This window comes from Pimephales promelas, chromosome 15 (assembly GCF_988280905.1).
Source record: "Pimephales promelas chromosome 15, fPimPro1.hap1.1, whole genome shotgun sequence".
NCBI lineage: Eukaryota > Metazoa > Chordata > Actinopteri > Cypriniformes > Leuciscidae > Pimephales > Pimephales promelas.
Genome location: NC_142783.1, coordinates 30,308,986 through 30,331,842, shown reverse-complemented (window position 1 = coordinate 30,331,842; position 22,857 = coordinate 30,308,986). Strand labels below are relative to the sequence as shown.

At 37.1% G+C, this 22,857-nt stretch overlaps 1 protein-coding gene across 2 annotated transcripts in view; it reads left to right on the top strand.

Moving 5' to 3' along the window:
- c15h14orf180 (chromosome 15 C14orf180 homolog) overlaps positions 1-22,857 on the top strand; it is a 43,636-nt gene that overhangs the window by 1,969 nt on the left and 18,810 nt on the right. For both annotated transcript variants that reach the window (XM_089120518.1, XM_089120519.1), the window contains exons 2-5: positions 7,303-7,888; positions 8,382-8,555; positions 17,973-18,210; positions 20,071-20,101. In XM_089120518.1, coding sequence (XP_088976644.1) covers positions 8,506-8,555; positions 17,973-18,210; positions 20,071-20,101 — 319 coding nt within the window. In that variant the 5' untranslated portion in view covers positions 7,303-7,888; positions 8,382-8,505. The remainder of the gene's footprint in view (positions 1-7,302; positions 7,889-8,381; positions 8,556-17,972; positions 18,211-20,070; positions 20,102-22,857) is intronic.

Sequence of the window (22,857 nt, the reverse complement as noted above, 5' to 3'; positions counted from 1 at the left end):
AGAGTAAAGTTTGGGATGTCTTATGTTACTTTACCCAACCGTAGAAGATGTCCTTCCCACAGAGAGATGCAGTCATAGATTTTCGAAAGTTTGCCGTCCTTTTCCTAATCTGATCTGCATGACTCCAGGTCACGAAGGCAAAGACAGCTGGAATCAAATTATAGTCAGTTCCTATAACACAATTGCCCATCAACCACACACACACACACACACACACACACACACACACAGAGATGCCCTCTCTGTCTGTCTCTACATACTCAAACACCCATAGAGCTGCCAAACAAGTATCATACTTTAACTGGTTGGGCCTTCAATAATAATAATAATAATAATAATAATACTCCAGAATACTGTGTTGTTACAAGAGAAAATGACACAGAGGTGGTAAGCTGACAACTCAGTTATGTTTAAAATACCATATTGAAGATGTGTGCATCTGGGCGAACGGTCACCGTGATTTTGCTAAGTATGTTGTCCCTCAAATCTAATTGGCTGATTGGAATTTTTACAGTTTATTCACATATCATTTCCCTCTGATATTAGGGAGAAGTTATGGGTAGGGTTATGTTTAGGCGTTGAGCGTTGATTAGGACTAGATTTTCGGCCCATAAAGTGTTGATCTGCATTTTAGCACAGCTCACACATTTTTCTAGACACCCTAATATTTCTATGAGAAAAAGTGTAAGTAACTAATTTGTGCACTTTTTTTTCATCAACAGTGTAGCTCTAAACTTAAATCCCACATAAAAGTGATGCAGATAAATTCAGCTGTTATGTCCATTGACAGTACTTTACAGTTGTTCAGTGCAATTAAAGAAAACAAATGACAATTGTGGAAGTTTTAAATGTTTTTGTTGTGTGGTCAGGGAAAGTGGTTGAATAATTATCCCACATTGTTTTCCTGGCCACCGTAAAGTTGAGCCTGGTTTCTCACCAAGTTTTGTTGTCGCGATTTCATTTCTGTCACTTGATGAATGCATTTTTGTCTTTGGCTTACTCAGTTTGCGTTTAAAAGACAATTAATATTCAGTAATATTATCGACAAAACTTGAACTGAATTGAGCTGGATGTTATAATTGATGAATTTTGCAACATTTGCACTGTGATTGAACTGATCTCAATGGATTGAACTGACTCCATAGCTGAATTACGACTATTGTCTTCTGTAGAGCCGCTTATAGTTGAATTGATCTAATTTCATAATTGACTAACTTTTGAACTTAATCAACACTGATTTGAGCTCAATAATTACACTATTGTCTTCTCTAGCTAGATTCTACTTAACCTGAACTGAAACCATTAAAAAACATCATTTGTAAACACACACTTCATGACAAAACAAAAGTTGGCTGTATTAATGTGAACATTGTCAGAAATGAACGAAATGAGTGTCTGTTTTTGTATGTGTGGGTTTGTCTGGGAATTAATGATCAACCCGAGTCATCATCCTAATCTGTGTGTGGCGGCACTGGACAGCTGCCTGACTCTTATTAGCAAACTTCTAACAGAGCTGTCTTGGAAAACTGCTATCTTATTTAGGCATGTAATTGATGCAATGTTTTTAAAAGAATTGATTTCACGATTGGCTTCTGTCTGCATCTGTTGTTTGTGCTCTTATGAGTCAGTCTCTGAGAGTCTGCTGAGGCTCCAAAAGCATGTGTGTATCTGATGCAGACTGAAACCCACTGACCTCCAGACCAGGGTTGAAAGCCTATCATTCTTATCTAAACTGACCTGGATTAGTTTGGTTCAGAAAAAAAAAGAGAGCTTGGACAATCAGCAGCTTTGAAGTGTGATACTTTCATAAAGGCCTTTTGCCAGATCTGTATCTTGTTTAACACATGAAGAAATCGTTTTTCTTTCTCTTCTTGATCTTAAATACTGCAGTTACCAGTTAATAACCTTAACACCATTTATGAATTATGATGACTCCCATAGATGACTCTCCTATGGCTTGCCACTCTTCTTTAACTGTTTATCTATCCTCCTGTCAAAGTGCTCCAGCTCACTGATCAAAAAAATGTTATATAAAAAAAAGGACATGATTGTGAATTTGATCTTGTCACTGTGTGTGTGGGTGTGCTACCCAGAATTGTTGTCAGGTGAGTGTGGATTGCATCAATTTGCTCCTGATCTTCAAAGTACAACGGCACAGGCACTTGTTGGTTGAACACTTTTGGTAAAATTGTCAAGCCACTTTGATTTCTTTTGGCCACTGATAAAGGACTGTGCAGAGAAAATTGAAAATGGCTTTAAAAACATGCCCATGTATGTCTCTGTAAAGCCCCGTTCACACTACACGCGACTTTGTCGCTGCAGGTCGCCACTGTTCCCCACTACTGGTTGACAAGTAATGTTTGTGAGTGACATTCACCGATGTTACTCTATGTTAGACAACAAATGTGTTTTATTGCCACTAGAAAACAAATATTTTGGAAGGAAAATTCGAAATATAAATGGAATCAGTACATAAAATGCATAATATTAAAGATGAACGAGAAACAGTGAGTGCTCTTTGCCATCGCGGCTATTTAACTGCAGCAAACGTGCAAATACCCGTCTATCTGGGTTCCCAAAACCATTCAGTCACGTAATCAGTATGGTGAACACCACTGTATGTACACGCAGATATATCATCCATAATAGGACAGTTTCTGACTGCTAAAATGAGCTTCTCGTTCAACTTGCCTCAGTCAGACTCAGCACTGAAGAGTGACGCGCTCCACTGACTTCACTCCTATTGGTTGTCACTCGCGAAAATCGATCCTTATTTGCATAAAGTGAAACATTTCTCAACTTTGTCACATCGCTGGACACGCCCCTTCGGTCACGACCGCGCGTGTCGCCAGAAGTGGCCCGCTCACCACTGAAAATGAATGGTATCTATCGTGACGCTTGGTCGCGTGTAGTGTGAACGGGGCTTAAGTCGTTTATTTACTAGACAAGCTATTTGGCAGTTAAAAAAGAGATGGGTGTTTTTATAGTTTATACGAGTTTAGAGAGAGAGAGAGATTTTTCTGCACTGCAAAACCAAATCCATTTGTATGCACTTCCAAAGGATGAGGATTTGAGCTTGAATTGATACGGTAAAACCGTCGCCATCTTTACTGTTCGTATTACTGTGTATCAAGTGCTGAGTAAGATCCAGAGCTGGAATTCAGATATTTGTTTCTTTTTGCTAGTTGGTAGCACTATGACCACTTCTCACAATAGTCACGTGTAGGGTTGGGTATCGTTTGAATTTGAACGATTCTGATTCCGATTGCGATTCCTTGTTTCGATTCCGGTTCCTAACGATTCTCGATTCCGATTCTTTTAAGAGGCAGGGTCAAAAAAGTTTAGCTAACCTTGCTAACCAACGGCCTTTCTGAAGGAAATACTCCTTCTGTAAAAATACTCCTTTTGTCACAAATTTTGCATTTTGCCGAGATTTCGTTATTTTTAGAAAAGCGAAGCCACACTTTGGACCGCCGACGTAAGCTACTCATGTTTGACTCGCGCGGTTATGCCAACACTTCCGGTAGACGCTTCTTCGTTGGTGTTGTTCAGCTGTTTCTTCTTCCGCTTGGCGGACTGTGAATATCGAAACTAGGAATCGAAATTTTAACTTTTGAACGATTCCGTGAAAAACGAAAAGTTAGTCTCAATTCCAATCGATACTCGATTCTCGATACCCAACCCTAGTCACATGCTCAGTCACCATGACAAAACCAAAGCATTCTCATCCTAGGGCGTCCTTTAGCGTCAACACGCTTTGATTATGGTAGGGTTAGAGTTAGACCACTAGGAGGCCCTTACACATCTGCATCTCATATTGACGCTTTAGGGTGCCATGTGCATTGGATGTATACGAAATGTCAAAAGCGACAGTCTCGACAAAACATATAGCTCAAGTTTGATCTAAATCACAGAAAATAAGAGACACTTTTCACCATCAATATTGCGTCGTCACGGCATAACCAAAAATCATTTTGCAGTTTAGAATCTTCAATCTTGGCACAATGTTGAGTAACATTCTGTTTGGCAGAGGCTGATGAATGCCCAATTGAAAGTTTTTGACTTGATGAGTACAGAGATTTGTACAGATATGAATGTATGTACGAAATATGCACCAAGATTTTGTACACTGCAAAAAGGGCTCTGGCCCTAAAAACATTCCTGCTGAAAGTGTTTTATTGGAAACAGAGTCATTGCCCTTGTATGCGAAATAGAAGGTTTGCACTGATAAATGGCTGATCTTTGAGTCTCTCTCTCTCCTCCAGCTACATTAGTTTAGATAGAATGACCTGTGCCATAATGCAGGGTTTCTCCTTTTATTCCGTCTCATTTGTTTGCGGTCAGGATTTGTGCAGTTAAATAAAAAAATGGCTTTAAGGGGGAGTGAATGTTTTTACTGTGATAGATTCTACTGTGCTGATATCTGCTCTGGGTCTTTACTGGTGCATTCAGGCTGGCTGGGAGGAAATGAATCAAAAGATGGATGCCATGTAAAGAGACATCATATTTACTTCTCAAGGAAAAAGTGGGAGATAGGATGGTGTTTCAGTGTAAAGGATAGGATTATAGGCTGTTTGTAAGGGGAAGGAGTGATTCCACTGATATGTTTCAGACAATTGCATAAATAATATCTCTCTTCCCCCATGGTTCAAGGTTAGTACTATGTGAGTTTAAGAATTGTGTAAATCTGACTAAACCTCTTAAAATGATTAAATGAGTCCAATCAATTATTAATAAATCAGGTTTTCATTAGAAAAAAGTAATGAAATATTCAACAAAACAAAATCTAAAGTGCAGCTTCGTTCAAAAATACCAAGTAAAATGTAAATGTACCAATTCTGAATCCTCTATTGTTACAATGTTGATAGTAAATGTAAATGAACAGTTCTTCTAATAATATATTCTTATAATATTCTTATTAGTCAGCAAATGACTTTTGACAACTCCAGCCCAGATAGCAAATTGGCTTTGGGCCGGATCTGGCTGACCGATTCTTGCAATCATGATAAATGGGAGATACATTTTAACAAGTTGTTAATTACCTGTATGTGCTGTGTATTAAATGATATCAATCCATCCATTCATTCTCCAAAACACTTGTCCTATGTAAGGTCATGGGAATGCTGCAGCCTATAGAACATATATCACAAAGAACATATTTTCTTTTGGTTCCTTTAAATAAGTATGTCTTTAGACAGAAAAACCATTGGCTGTCCCGAGCAGCATTACTGACCCTCCATCATAAAGATAAGACTGTCTTCTGTTTTACTGCACAGCCTTCTATTCAAAACGGGCTTGTGCTTGATTACTCTCAGTTCAAAACTAAACATGAATGATTGGAGCACTTTTATGCCCCATGTCATTTTGACGTACAGTCCTATTCCGGCTCATTATTGCTGCCTGCTGGGAATGCTTTTTAGGCTTTTGTCAGAGCTTTACTGGTATGGTGAATTGTCTAGATGGGACAATAGCTTTCAGGCAGGCAAATGGTATGTTTGCCATATGTAGCATAAAATGTATCACGTGTAAAGGCTAAAAGCAACCCTGCAGAAACAAAGTGCAAATTAATGATCTAAAAAGGTTCCCATTGTTTGTACAAATCTCTCCAATACTGATATAAATCTGATGTTCATGTGGCACAGCGCACTTCTTTTTTTCTTCTTTTATATATTCGACATTGTATAATTTATTGAATCTCATTTGACAAAGAGTTGACAACATCAAGCTTAGTTTGTTTATTTATATTTTTTTATTAAAAATGACTTTTAATAAAAAGAAATGGGACCAGAATCGAACCTGCATTACCCAAGAATCAGAGCTCAGCATATCTCTGTATAGACCATTTCACAAGATGTAAACAACACTGGTCCAGAAGCACTTCCTGTTTCAGTTTTTTAACACTACATAAAAGCTGGGATAAAATACAACCAACAGAACATTTAAAACTGAATCAAAAATTTAAACAAACATCTTTAAGATGTGAAATAAACATGTGAAATAAAGAAAACAGTTACAAACTGAAACAGGAAGTGTTTCTGGACCAGTGTTGTTTACATCTTGTGAAATGGTCTATATGCGTTAATCAGGGTTCTCAATAGAACGTGTTCCTGGATCAACATCTTTGTTGATCCTGGAAAAACATTCCAAGGTTAGAATGTCAAGTTTAGGTTTAAAACCTGGGTTCTGCGGGGCAATCCAGCCATCTTGTTTTATTATTGCTGTTTACACTGTGGCCCGCTCCCTACTGCTCGCGTTGAGGTTGACAGTGCATGCGTCTTCCGGTAAACACGTCACCATCACGTACTGTTAACATACTCTATGTCTCTTAGTTTAAACTCCCTTTAGATGATTACCTAATTTCCTTTTTCTCCATTTTGTCAACAGAAATGGGCAGAGATGACATTTATTTAATTTGTCGTTTCGGCTGTGTTATTCACCTATCACTTCCCTCTGATTTTAGGGATAACTTATGGTTAGGACTACATTTTTGGACAGAAATGTTGTTCCAGGATCGACGTAATATGTTGACCCAGGAACATCTTCCACTTGGCAAGATCATGGTGACCATCTAATAACAAAATATTGATTGTTTAAACACTAATCCTTAGGTGTTTAAAAGTACAGTTTACTTTTAGTTATTTTGTTCTATGTAGGGTTGCATATCTTCGCTGACACACACAGATGTAAATACTTTCACACTCACACTGGACAATTTAGTGTATCCAAATCATCTATGCTGCATCATGGGACTCAAACCTGGGATCTTCTTGCTATGAGGCTATTTCTACATTATGTTCTTTTTAAGGTTGTGAAATCCAGGCCATTTTCTGAATGCCACCACTGAGAATATAAATTGCTTGAAAGTAAATTTTCCATCCTTGGCCACATGCTGTCTCTCAAGGTTCAGACTGCATCATGGCAGTGCACATCTTGCACAAATGAAGCCTCTTCTGCCCTCTTCAGGACTGATGGCAATATTAGAAGTGCTCAAAGAAAATCAATTTTAGCTGAAGGTCCTGCGCTTCCCATCACATTCCATTATACTGGAACTGAGAAGAGCCCATGTCCAGTTACTTCAGAGAGTGAATTATCTGGAAATTTTTACTTCACATCCGTTAAAGGCTTTTTGGATCCACAACTTTGATCTCTCCTGCCAAGTACTAGCAATTACAGTTTTTTTATTTGTCCAATTTTTCCACCAATGCTGCCCATCAACCAGACTCCAGGCCGTTTCTGTTCTGTTAAAAATAGGAAGTTAAAGAAAGAAATGAGTTTCTGACATTCTCTGTCTTCACATTTCAGGAGAATGGCACCACTCCGGTTATTCCCACAGCAGAGGTGCTGGGTTCACATGGGACCTGAGGCAAATTACATTTTTTCCACACTGCCATTACAGTCTCACACGGCTGAAAAAGCTGGATATTTCTATCACCCGACTTCTAACTCTATAGCAGGGTTCAGGAAAATAGTGTGGCTTCTAGTGTGCATGATTTTTTTTCTGCTGAAAGTTGTTTCTATCTATCTGTATTGCCAGAGACCCACATTAATAGTTTAAAAGGTTTTTTTCCTCTAATGCACATTCCACCCAGTAGCTGATAGCCTCAGGTGACCTTAGAAGAGGAATGCAATCATGGGGGAGAGGTAATGCTCTATTGTTTTTGAAGGCTCACTCTGTCTCTCATGCTCTGTGTGAGGTTAAGTTTAGCCACAATATGCTCTTCCATATTACTGTACTGATGTACTCTAGTGACAACACCCTGTAATTCAACATTTTACACAGGAATACATTTAAAATATCTAATACTTGTCCTGTTTTTTGTCCATGCAAAACCTGCTGTGATACTGACGTTCTGGGTGCTTGCAATTCACCATCTGATAGGTTGCTAAGGTAGGTGATTGTTTACAATATTTTGTCCCACTTTATATTAAGTGGCTTTAAGTACTATGTACTTACATGGAACAATAAGTACAATGTATTATTGTGTTCCTGTTGTATTGTAAAACACTTTTGCTGCTGTTGAGGTGTGATACGGGTAAGGTTAGGGACAGGTGTGGTGGTATTGGTCGGTTTAAGGGTGGGTTTAAGTGTAAGGGATGGGTCAACTGTGTAATTACAAATGTAATTACATAAATTAATTATAGCTGTAATTACATGCTTGAATTTTAAAATGTAAGTACAATGTAAAAACATGTATGTACACAATAAGTCCATTGCATCAAATTATTAATTTCAATGTAATTACATAGTACTTAAAGCCAGTTAATATAAAGTGGGACCCGATATTTTTTTGATATTCAAAAAATTAAATACATTTTTTCCTCAGTTTCCCTATGTCCCCTCAGCTTCCTTATGTCTGGTTAGTTGCGTTTTGTTGTCTCAGTGTCTTTTCAGGTTTTTCATGTCCGATTGTGCTCCTCATGTAACAGAGGCCAGCTAGTGAGAGCTGTGCAGATAAACATCACTCCCCTAATCCCAAGAGGTGCACTAGGGATTTGGTAACGCGTATGCCTCCAATGCCGGACACGTGGGTTCGAGATTTCGCGTCTCGCTCAGGGTGAGTATAACCTGTCCTGAGGGGTTGTATTGGTGCTATGACCCGATTGGGAGTGAGGTTTAGAGGGATGAGTGTAACGGAGGGTAGATAGTGAGAGCTGTGCAGGTAAACATCACTTCCCTGATCCCAAGAGGTGGACTATGGATTTGGTAACGTGTGCGCCTCAAATGCCGGAGATTTGGGTTCGAGTCCTGCTCAGGGTGAGGTGAGTAAGACCTGAGGGGTTATATTGGTGCCATGACCCGCATGGGAGTGAGGTTTAGTGGGATCAATGTAATGGAGGGTAAATAGTGAGAGCTGTGCAGGTAAACCTCACTTCCCTGATCCAAAGAGGTGCACTAGCGATTTGGTAATGCGTGTGCCCACCATACTGGGGACGTGGGTTTGAGTCTCACTCAAGGTGAGGTGATTAGGACCTGAGGGGTTGTATTGGTGCCATGACCCGGATGGGAGTGAGGTTTAGGGTGGTGAGTGTAACGGATGGTATGAGAGTTGTGCGGGTAAACCTCACTCCTCTGATCCCAAGATGCGCACTAGAGACTGTGGCCTTTAGCATCCAGAGCGGGTCATGTAGGACCAGAGGGGTTACACTTACCTCACTTACAACTTTATTATGTCTTTTCAGTTTCCTAATGTCCCCTTTTCACGCTTATGTCCTTTTTTGCTTCCTTTGTGTATTCAGAATTCTGTATACTGAATATTCTGCCCAGCTTCCTTAAGCAGCTCTCTACTAGTCGAAACAGTGATGCACCAACTATAACAGAAAGCCCCTTAGTTTCTTCATGTCCTTTCAGCTTCATAATGTCCTCTTAAATTCCTCAAGAATCTTTCAGCTTCATTACGTCAGCGCAGCCTCCCCATGTCCCCTCAACTTCCTTATGTTGTTACAGCTTCATTACATCTCCACAGCTTCCTAATGTCCCGTGCCCCTTCAGCTTTCTATCAGTTTTTTTTGTGCTTTTAGCATCCTTTTGCTTTCTCGTCAGTGGATAAAAGCTGGTAACATGGAGAGCATCGACACTGTAAAAATACAAAGCAGCTGAAAATCTGAGAAGTTACACTTTAGGTTTTCTCTCCTTCCTTCAGTTTCTTTACATTTCCTCAAGTCCCTGCAGCTTCCTTTCAGTCAGCAATGAGAAAAGATGTTACTGTGAGGATGCTATCGGTAGTTCCAGTAAATCACTGGAGGTTTCTTTGGAGGATATTGTTCATTCTAATAAATTGGTTTTGGTTGAAACTGTTTGTTTGAGCCCATCACCAACTAAACTCACTCCACTTTGTCTGCTATCTCATGCGTATTCATTCCAGTCGCCATATGTATATGCTCCCTGAAGACTACAAAGAAGCACAGCCCTGAAATTAGAACAGCAAACAGTACGAGCTTCCCGGAGTGTCCTCCAGTGCTAAACCTAATATTGCAAGATAATTATCATGGATTTTTACAGCATGCCGTGCACATTTGTCCTAAAGGGGAATCTGTCAGCGTTTCTCCAGATGGAATTTATATTTTATTAGCTCATGGTAAAATTGTCATATACAACAGGAGGATTAAAACAATCACCCGGTTTTATAGTTAGAGGAATAGGTCATATAAAAATGAATGCATGAGAAGAGATGCAGATACAGACAGGGAAACAGATTCAGACTTAGCTGATATTTCCTTGTGAGAAATTTTGGATGTAATTCCAAGCAAAGATTTTCCTGATAGAAAAGTGATTCACTTTGTCTCTGAGGGGAAATTTACACCTCTGAGGGTTGGCGATTTTGAACGGTACAGATGGCATTTGGTAAATGGCAAAAGATGGTGCAATTCATTTCTCAGATCACATGCATCGCAAATTCAATTTGAATAGCAGATTTATGGCAACAGATGCGCCAGAACGATAGATGCCGTAGATGATCATAATTCTTTTGCCAGTTGTTTCCACACTGGCATGATCTCTAATTATGGTTATTTTTACAGCATTGTCCATCACATTAGAATTATCCGGTTTCATTTAGAAACATTTAGTCATGGGTTAAAAAGAAAAAAAAGATTGAAAGGATTGTGAGATGTCAGTTTGGGGCAGGATAACTACACCCAGGTGGCCTATAATACTGAGGGGAAGTCGAAAGAAGGGACATCTAAGGTCAGTGCAAGATTTGCAGCAACAAGTTTATCCCTGTAGCAGTAGAGCGAGGCACAGCAACACCAAGGTCATGGGATTGATACATAACCGATAGAATGCATCTTGAATTCAATGTAATATGTTTTGGATAAAAGCCTTCCCCAAATGTGTAGGATTTGAAAGGAAGACAGATGAATTGCTTGCCCTTGACATTTTGACTTGATCCTAAGGCCTTTCCACACTGAGCAAGACGCGATAAAGCGAAACGATTCGTCGACAAAGCTTTCAACTGAACGCGAAACGTTTAATTGCCTTCAGCTGCACGATTCACGCCTGCACGATTGGTGGCGCTGACTGAGAATTCATTTTCCCTCATGATCATACGTTTATGTATCTTTTTGACACCAGTATTATATCACAATACACAATAGACTGCAGTTTGAATTTATTTGATTTGAATCATAAAAACCTTTCACTTGGAGAGCAAATTGATGCATGATGCATCCAATGCAATTATCAATTATATAAACTTTTAGAATTGTGTTCATAAAATATAAATTTTACATATAAATCTGCAAACCGTACCTGTAGATTTAAAGGGATAGTTCACTTTGAAAGTAATTTTTGGTATGTTTTAGCTTACCTCAAGGGCATTCAAGATGTAGGTGTCTTTGTTTTCGCAGTATTTTCAATTTTGATATTTTTAGGTCAAACCGTTTTTGTCAGTCATATAATGCAGGTCTATGGTCACCACCTCAAAGAGCATGCACAGAGACGTCCAAATTAAACATGATTTAATGACTCGTAAATGTACAGTAAGTACACATTGATGGCCTAAGACACGAAACAAGCGGTTTGTGCGAGAAAATGAACAGTATTTATATCGTTTTTACGTCTTATAACCACAGCCATGTCCAAGTGATCTGAGGGTGTGGGTGCTTTGTGGCTGTAGTCACAAGAGGTAAAAACGATATAAATACTGTTTGTTTTTTCTCACAAACCGCTTGTTTTGTGTCTTAGGCCATCAATGTGTACTTACATTTACGAATCATTAAATCATGTTTCATTTGGACTTCTCTGTGCATGCTCTTTGAGGTGGTGACCATAGACCTCCATTACATGACTGATAGACACAAACGGTTTGACCTAAAAACAACAAAATTGAAAATACTGAGAAAACAAAGACACCTATATCTTGGATGCCCTTGAGGTAAGCTAAAACATACCAAAAATGTATTTCAAAGTGAACTATCCCTTTAAGGCAACAACTGCAGTAATGCTTTTGTTTGGTTAAAATAATCTATTGCCATGTGACTATCTTCCCGAGTGTATTCATTAAACAGTGTCCTTTAAACAGATCCGACCTGATCTGTGGGCCCAGTTATAAATCAAATTTAGCCTTAATTAACAGACCCGCCACATCCACCCATTACCTTCCTCCTTAACCGGAGGAAGCTGAGCAGCTGTTGAGGGCCCTGGAAGCTTTTTCACGTAAAACCAAATGACAGAATGAACATAAAGATGGAAGGCATCACCACGAGGTCACGCTAGCCTTTCCCTTGTTTTATTGATAATTGTACATGACTGGAAAAGGTCAATCAAGAGCATGCAAGAGGGGTAACAAAATGTGCAATTTAAATTAAAAGGATGAAAAATAAGCATACTGCACATTGTAGAGCTGATCTATACCAACAAAATGTCAAACACACTGTCTTCTTACTTGAGTAAACAAATGCATAATGCATTTACTGCTTTATCAGCACAATTTATTGGCCCGATGACTTTTCTATGAAGCGGATCTATAAAGTTCTCATCTCATGTGTTCTAAACCATATAAAATGTTGAAGGAAATTAGATGGCAAAGTCTGCAGGATCAATAAAGACATTGTTTGCCACTGTTCAGTGATCTGCTGAGAGCTGTCCTGTAGGGCAGGCCGCGGGGCTAAACTGCTCGCATGTATAATAAGTCAGACCTTTCTAGGCTGTTAAATCCAGAGGACCCGTTTTTGATAGAGAAAGCACTGACCACATTTTCTGCTTAATTAAATTTAACATCCATTCATCCTCACCTGGGGAAAAAAAGACTGAGACATAATGAAAAAGAGACTGGAAAGCAAAAGATGAGAGCTCATGAAAATTTATTGCGTGATACTCCAGCCTATACAGTAGAAGCAAAACGCTACCACTGCGCTCCCCTTGTTGAGTTGTTATAAAGGTTTTAGCGTCAGCAGATTATGTCAGAATGAAGAAATATTTTTGTGTAAATACAATGTTATTTTTTCTCTGTGGACAAATGCAACATGGGATAAAGTTGAGAAATATAATTGTATTGATTCTGATTAATGTTAATTGAATAGGCAGGTGGGTCATTTTGATTAAAGTAAGATTGCTTTAGAATGGCATCCAAAGATTTCCCTCAAGCTAAAGTATCATTATTACAACCCGATTGCAGTGAGAGTTAATTCCCGCTGCAATCGCAAGACTTTCAATGCATGAGCTACTTTAGAGAGATTAAGTTGTTTTAGAGTTATATTTAATTTGTCTTCAATTAAGGATTCATCTATCAAGGCACAAAACCCTCTAAATTAGAGAAAATGTGGGGTGGAGTAATTTCGTTTATTTGATTTAATGCTTTGCACAAGATTTCCCCGTTGAAAACATGATGCTTTGAAGTGCATATAATTCAGTGAACACTGGTTGTTGGCAATATAACCATCCTGAGCATTATTAATTGTTGTTTTTTTTGCCATGTTATGTCTAATTCAGTCATATAGAGCATAAAGTTAAATTGAGGCAATTACAAAAATTAATTGAAATGACTATAGAAATAAAAATAAGAAAATGCATACAGGCAGTGGATGAATGGATGGACAAAAAATGGATGGATGAATGAATGAATGGATGACGAGCAAACAAACAAATTAAGGATGGATGGATGGACAAACAAAAAAATCAAGGATGTATGTATGGATGAATGAACAAAAAAATTAAGTATGGATGGATTGATGGATGGATGGACGAACAAACCAACACAAACAAATAAATTATAACATAAGGATCAATGGATGAAAAAACAAACAAATTAGGATGGATGGATGGATGTACGGACGGATGAACAAACCAACACAAAGAAACAAATTATAAGGATGGATGGATGAAAAACAAACAAATTAAGTATGGATGATGGATTATGGATGGATGGACGGACGAGCAAACAAAAAAAAATAAGGATGGATGGACAAACAAACAAATCAAGGATGTATGGATGGATGAATGAATGAACAAACAAACAAATTAAGTATGGATGGATGATGGATGGATGGACAAACAAACCAACACAAAGAAACAAATTATAAGGATGGATGGATGGATGAAAAAAACAAACAAATTAAGTATGGATGGATGGATGGATGGACAAACAAATTATGGATGGATTGACAGATTGATGAATTGATGGATGGATGGGTTTGTCACAAAGTAATCCTTAACTGGATCCTGTTATGGATGGATGGGGGGATGGATGGATGGACAAATAGAAATGCCTTGAATAAGAATATTCCAAGCAAGAACAATTATGCATAAAAGTATGCAAGAAAATATCAGAAAAGGGCTATTTAACACAGATTTGAAAATAGGAATCCATCTACAGAAATCCTGTTGTTGAAGCTTAAACCCTTGTTGATGAAGCTCATCACATCTCTGGCAGAGTCATATTTGAAACGGTGATGCTGCATTGTGTTTGGAGATGCTTGTTTACAACAGGGACTGGAAAATTCACTGAGATAGAGGGAAAAATTGATGGATGCAGAAAAACCTGCAGGAAACGCTGCAGTCCCCAGAGAACACGCACGTGGAAAACAATTCATCTTCCAGCAGACCAGGACACAGAGCTGAAGCCTGTGGTGTGGCTTCAAATCCAAAAGGCCCTATCTATAGACAAATCCCACACCGCAATCCATTTGAAATATTGTTCACAAATATTCCCCATCCAACCTGCCAAAAGCAATTTTGACAAGAAAAAAAAATGTCAACATGACGATTCACGGCATATACATATACATATACAATACGGATAGACATATACTCAAATAAACATATAGATGCTTCCAAAGGTACACGGGCTAAAGACGTGACGAGGTAAAAGCTGCAGTGTCTTTATTCTCTATATTATGTCAGTTATATTAAAATGTAATCATGCAACAATGAGTTGATCCCAACTGTTGCTGTCTCTATTTAGCACATCTCTGATCCATGATCTTCTTATACTCTCTTCTAAGACTCTGACTGTTGAAGTTTTGTGCTTTCCATGCTGCTTTTTTTCAGCCGAGCAGCTCAACATTTTAATCGGATTATTTTCCCTGGCAATCCATGCGTGTAGTTCACATAATCGGCCTAATGATTTCTTGCAGTTTGGATTGCCTGCCGAAGACACAAAAGACAACTTTAACAAATTGGTGTCAAATAATAATAATAATGTAGTCTCTAAAGTTGTCAGATAAAAATGCAATATGTTTGCAATGCCTTTGAAATTGACCACTGGAAGTTGATGGTGGCAGTGGACATGTGATCCTCTCTGTGCTTTAGTGTCAGAGAGAGACAAAATCCTTGAAATCCTTTCTGCTAGAGGACACCTGTGATAAACATGACCATTTATTGCAGCATGTTTAGCATGGATTATTATAAGTAGGCTATTAATAAAAATTGTAAATGGAAATACATTCAGTTGAGATCTTTATAGGGTTGGATATTTTTATTTTAAATACATTTCCATCTATTTATCCCCATCTCTGGGGGTTGCAACAAATTATTCGTAGAAAAAAAAAAGAGAAAAAAAAAATAGTTTCGAGTTCATTTAAGTGTGTTTTTTAAACAATTCACCAGAGGGTGCCAGAGTGCAGGAAAAGAGCAACCTGTATTTTATGGATCTTGAAGAAGGTCAGAGCATTTACTTTCAAATAAAGTCAAAACAAAACATATATTTTTAGAATAATACAAAAAGAATAGAAATAAACGAACCTTGATTAAAACCATGTTTGCTCTATAGGAAAGACTTAAACACAAAAGATTGTAAGGCGCACTAAAAATGTATTGCTTAGACAAACTAGATTGGATTATTTACTTTAAAGTAATATTTTAAGAATATTATTTAAAAATACATTTAATAGCAAATATTCAATACACAATATTCCTAACTATTCATAACTAAGTCCAACATGATCAAACAGCTTTTAGTGATTAAACAAGAACAAAGGTTAGATCTATAGTGTGTAGTGTGTAAATCTACCCATAACAGTGTGTGTTATATTGACGCTAAAGGGTGCCATGTGCGTAGTATTTCGACGAAATGTCATATGGCGTCATGTATATGTGTTGGTAATGTATGAAACAGAGCCTACAGCAGTGTATCAGGATCACAGCATGAGCAAGTTGTCACAATGGAGACCTAGCAAGGGTGTAAAATGAAGTAGGGATGCTATATCCAGCGGCTATTAAATTGTGGTTTTGATCAAACAATTAAAGTCATCATGAAATAAAAATGGACAGAAGGATTTACTCATGCATATCTTTTTTTATTATTATTATTCAACTGGCATCATAATCTTTAATCAAAATAACCTCCAGTTGACATCTCTTCTGTTCTCTGATGACATGTTTACTGATGGACAACCGGTCAGTCACGATTGCTACGGGTAATCAGAGAGAAATGTAAATCAGAGATTTTTTTTTATTTTATTTTTTTGTTTTTTTGTTTAATACTAGTTCCAGGTAGTTGAGTTATCTGGGTGATGTCATTTTGTTTCTGTCAGAAAGAAAGCAATTATGATTTATGGACACAAGACTAATAATCTGCATTAGTTTTAGAGGACATAATGGCTGAAGCTCAACATTTATAACCAGACCGTGAGAGAAGAGTAAACATTTAAAGTCACCCCCACCCTGCAAATAAATATTAGCTGTCCTTGTTTAGACAGTAAAAGCCAGCATCACCCATGTAAGATACACAGCACATTTAATTGAGCACACTTTATGTGTTATTATGCCTTTTTATCATGCTAGATTTATTTTTCACAACACTTAAAGATTGTATAATGCATTGTTAAGTATCTTTATAAACCTCATAATTATGCTGATATGCTGTCATAAACAATTTTAACTAATGATATGATGGTTGGTATATATTTATCTACCATTCGATTATTGATTATTATTTTTCTTTTGTGTTTAACAGAAGAAAGGAACTTATACAGGTTTGGAACAACATGATGAAAAATGTTTCATTTTTGGGTGAAGTCCGAATCTGAACTTCCGGTTCTGTTGTCAATCCGCGTTCACGAGTCCCCAGTGACGGTGGTGACGTGTGTCTAGTGCGTCCGTATATATGGGTTCAAATAGCCTAAATATGGCTCGGCAAAAAACTACAAGTCTTCCTCTGTGTGGAAATCCTTAGACATATTTTCGAAGATTGTTTTGTTTATAGCGTGTGTCTCCCTCAAAACAAAGCTCGGGCGCACAGATAACACGTCAGCAGCGTCTTACATCACCACCGTCACTGAACGCGGATCCTCAACAGAACCGGAAGACAATACAATTCTGAATAAAGTCATAGTTTTTGTTCATTTTGGACCAAAATGTATTTTCGATGCTTCAAAACATTCTAACCCACTGATGTCACATGGACTACTTTGATGATGTCTTTATTTCCTTTCTGGGCAAGGACAGTAGGCTATACCATACATACATTATCAATGGAGGGACAGAAATCTCTCAGACTAAATCTAAAATATATTATTCCGTATTCCGAGGATGAACGGAGGTCTTACGGTCTTTAATGCACGTAATTGATGACATAATTTTTCATTTTTGGGTGAACTAACCCTTTAAAGAGCCATATTCAACCCCTAATATGTTTTATACAGGTTTGACAATGTTCTGTTCTTAAACTCTGTCTGGAACCGTCATGACCTGTTGCACATCTAATTTTAAAGGTTTGATTTTAAATTTGTATGAAGGTTATCCCAATGAACATACAATTAATCTATCGGAGCCTGCAAAGATTCTCCAGATGATTTCCTTTTAAGACTCCATCATCTGAGCTGTTGCTGTACAACTATTGGCCACGAGCAGCGTCACTCAAGCGGCAAATCCACCAATCCGGATGCAGTGTAGGCGGTCTCTTTTCCTCCCCCCCACAATCCCTCTCTTCCTACCGCCCACGCACATACGTCTCCTGCCCTTGAATGAGGAGTGATCTGTTCGTGTTTTGAATTTGCAGTGTCTGTCTGTGTGTTTCTCCATGCTCGTGCTTCAGCTCAGATGGGACACGGAAGTGCAGCGGCTGTCTGGCACATGAACGCGCGCGGCTGGTCTCTCTGGCGGGACATCCCAGGCACGGGATGCTGAACGGGAGCCGTGAGGGTTTGTTTGAACTGGGCAGGCAGCTCCAGCAGGAAGGAGACTCTCAAGCTGCTCTGCACTGCTTTCTGAGCTGCCTGCTGGGACTCACACATGTGCAGAGCTTCCACTCGCTGCCCAACTGCCTGCATCAGGTGAGCCCTGCAGGACGGAGCTCTGTAATGATGCATTATGGTATAGAACCCTTTCAAATGGGCTTTTAATGTAGGAGATGACTATTTACACGCAAAATTGTTGGTAGGCTATATAGCATGCATATGCAAATAATGCACAGTTGATTGCACATGTAGTTTGCATGCAAAAACTTCTCACATGCATTCCGTGTAATGACTCGATGGCACACTAACCTAAAACTAGCTTTCAGTCAATGCATATTTTAAACTGGCAAATGCATTCTCTGAAACATTAATGCTGTACACTGACAGCATGAGCCGGCACAGCAAAAACACTCTCTCACATGCAAAGATTGTGCACACACACACAGACAGGAGACGTGTTTGACGCGTGTAGCAAGGTTTGTTTGTTGTGTTGCAAGCTATTGCAATAGCTATTCCGTATCCATCATGTGTTTACATGAAACATCAGGGAAATTTATCGAATAATGTCTGCAGTTTATTACACATAATACATGTTTATTTATGTGTTCACTTCCCTTCAGTAATTATAGAATCTGTTCATGACAGTCCGTCAGATAAAAACACTCATCCCTGGTTTCTCTGCTCACTCTGTGTTTCTCTCACAAGGGTCCCAAGTAGGCTAATGTCCAGAATATAAACAGTGGCACTTACACAAGAGTACTGGAATGTGTGTTATGACATTGGCCAGACAGAGTCTCTTCTGACCGTAAGAAAAATACATATTTAGAATTTGCTAAAATTTATCCCTAACATTGACTATAATATTTCATCTGAGGTATTTTGACATGTTGAAAGTTATAATAACTAGAATGTTACATGTTGAGTGAATCTGATAATCCATCGTGTTGTTTTAGTCTAAATTCAAAAGGAAGAAAAATAACATTTTATATATAACAAAAAAAAAGATTTATTTTAAAATTATTTTAATTTTAAGAACATTCATTTTTTTGCATTTTGTCATCATTTCCATGACATTTAAGCAGTTTTTTAAAGCAATTTAAGCACATAAACCAGATTATTGCTAAAAAGTGCATTACTGTCCATATATATATATATATATATATATATATATATATATATATATGTATGTATGTATGTATGTATATAGATAGATAGATAGATAGATAGATAGATAGATAGATAGATAGATAGATAGATAGATAGATAGATAGATAGATAGATCATGACAACTCTCAGAGAATTGAAAATAATTTTATTGCTAAAAATGGAATGTACATATTCTTTGTCTTGACGGACTAGATTTGCTGCTGCTGGCATGAGTGAAGGCTACTTCCAAAAAATGCACATACACATAGGATACAAGCAGCTGTAAGGAAAGTAGGAAGAACCCCCTGCACGACTAGGCAGGTGGTGCTGGGGAAGGTGGTGGGCTAGGAAGATTCCCATTTTACTTTGCAGCCAGTTCAGGACAGAAATAAATAGGTTACGTAGATAGAAAAAAATAACGGTTGGTCCATGCAGCCGACTCTAAGAGAAATTATATATATATATATATATATATATATATACGTGTGTATATATATATATATATATATATATATATATAATTTTTAAATTGTTATTACTGCTTCTCCTAAAGCCAGCTGCATAGCCAATCAATCTTTATAATTACTACTGTTTTATATATGTATTTATGTTTATATATCTATGTTTATGATGCATTATGGTAATAAGCGATAGAGATTAATTCTCATGAAAAAAATAATTCAAAATGTGAAAATTTTTCCTTCATTCTAAAATGTGTTTATTTATTTCTCTCTGGTCTTGCTTTTTCTCTTTTATTTGAAGAAGTTTTGAATTTTACAGACAATATTCTCTCTTAATTCCTTCATACAGATTGCTGAACTCTACATTGATGAGAAGAATTGTATCCTTTTTAAACAAGTATCAACCCTCACTCCACATTGTGTAACAGAACAAGTTATAAATCCTTTTTATCAGCACAACAAACATGTAATGAAACGCTGTATGTTTTATGCTGTTTGGTAATACAACTGTAGCTTCTTCAGTGTGGTCTTTTCCCTAAGAGGATTTGTGGACACTTATCGAATCTCAGCTGAAAGAGCATCACAGCTAATTAACCTGCTTAGACCCAGCATGAGCTCCCTTGTCATTATTCATCCACGGTCTGCCATTAACAACAAGGCTAGTGTTACGTGACATACATTCCCTCTTAAACCCATGGCCTCTCAATTACTAAAGCATAGAGTTTAAACGGGTTCAAGACTGGTAGTTTCAGCTCAAATGGGGTCATTTACAAGTCATTAACCAAGATCATTCATAACCTCTTTTCCAATTAAAATCCAATTACATGTGAATTGGTTTCAACGTATTTTCTATGATCTGAAGCAGTAAATAGTGGTGGGACTTGGTGAAAAATGTGTTCTCTGTGTAATTACATAAAAGAGAAATAATTGATGTAGATGTTATCATTTAATTGAATAAGCTGTTTAATTACATGCAAAACATTAGTCTGTTCAATCAATGCACAACGGGGGACTTTGGAATAGGTGATTTGAGGAGCTGGGGTGAATTGGGTGTGGTTACACAGAGATGTTATCTTGTTCTGCCATTCTATTATCCTCATATGGACCAGTATATATCAGTAAAAGGCAGAATGGTGAATTAGGGTGTAAAACACGTATATTTGCTTGCAATGGCAATTGTTTCAGTCCACATTATTTTGACAGAACTGCCCACATACACACACTGGACCTGAGCGTTTGACTGACACGTGAACACAGTCCAGTACAGAAAATGTTAGTGTCAGTAAGATTTGTTTTTAAAAGAATAAGGATATTAACTAAGTGACATTGACACTGTAGACATGTATAATCTGATACATTTTTGTATTTAAAATGCTTTCTGATTTTTTTTTACTTTACTTTTTACCAAAAAAAATGGATCATAGTTGTATCGGAGTAATGGCTGCTGAAATTTATATATTCAAAAAATAAAATATATTCAAATAGAAAGAAAGTTATTTTAAATTGTAATAATATTTCAAAATGTTACTGTTTTATTTAATCAAATAAATTTAGGCTTGGAGAGCCTAAGAGACTAAAACAAATCCCAATCTTACCAATCCATTACTTTTGGTAGTGCAAAAGGAAAGCTTTTATGCCACAAATCTTGCAAACGTATAAATGAAGTAAAGGTTTTTCTTCCAAAACACTCATTGTAGAAAACAGTAAATTTAGTTTTTGTGTCCTCAAAGAAAAAGTGAGGGTACTAGCCCACTTCAAGCTCTACTTATAAAAGGTTTGTCAGGGTAAGACAAAAACACGTTTTGGAAAAATGATTTACAATTTTGTTCATTTTAAACAAAAATAAATGTTATACCTTTACCTAAAACTAAAACTGTAAAAAAAAAAAAAAACATTTTTATATATTATTATCTCAATGATACTAAAATAACACTGACTGATTATATATTGTATGCTAAGCAATATTTCTAAAAATATGAAGCATGAGGACACGGGCCTTTAATCAAATGGAGAGGAAGGCAATGCTAAATGAACGACTAAAATCCACACAGAATAAATTGTTCCTGGTCTCACCTCCACAGCTATTTCAACAGTTAGCGTCACGTTCACCACAAATAGATTTATCACTTTCAAACTGATCCCCATGTGGTTAGTCAGCAAATTCAGATGTTCCTCAGCCAGCTGGGATCTAAAAATATGTCCGGGACACCTGGGAATATGCTGCCCATTCTTGGAAAAGATCATTTTAAGAGGGACAACATAACTTAGCACTGCTTATAATGAGACGCACACATTGTCATCAGTAAATAAAATAAAAAAAACTTAGAATTTTTCCAAGTTTATTGCTAGAGCATGTAAACTAAAAGTTTGGGGTTGGTAAAAAGTTTAAATGTTTTTGAAAGAAGTCTCTAATGCTCACAAATCATGCGTTTATTTGATGTAGTAAAACAGCAATACTGTGAAACATCATTACAATTTAAAATAACTGTTCTATTTGAATATATCTTAACATTAATTTACATTTATTTATGTGATCATGTTATCATTACTCTGTTCAGTGTCATTTGATCCTTTATAAATCATTCTATTTGGTGCTAAAGAAAACATTTATTTTTATCAAGTCAATACACCTCTATTTATATAGCACTTTATAAAATACAGATGGTTTCAAAGCATCTTTACAATGAAAATAATTTAATGATTTAAACAGTTCATTTTGGCTGTAGAGCAGCTCTAAAAGAAAATAGTGTCATTGTTCAGCTGAAGTCAGTTATTCAGTTCTGTTATAAAGATCATCAATTATTACGTTAGTTCATTTCTTCTATAAAGCAGTTCAGTAGAAAAACAGTGATGTCATCATCAAGCACAGTTCACTTCTCTTCCAATAGAGTCGGTGCAGTCAGATCAGTGATATTGCTGAATATTAAGTGATGTAATATTATTTTGTTTAATTATCATTTTTTTATAAAAATAAAACGTAATTATTTGTGGAACCTGTGATATACAGACATACTGTTTGTTTATGTATATATATATATATATATATATATATATATATATATATATATGAAGAGTTCAGATGCAAAAGCCTCTAAATGCCATTTGAAAATTTCTTCTTTAATGATGATTTTTATCA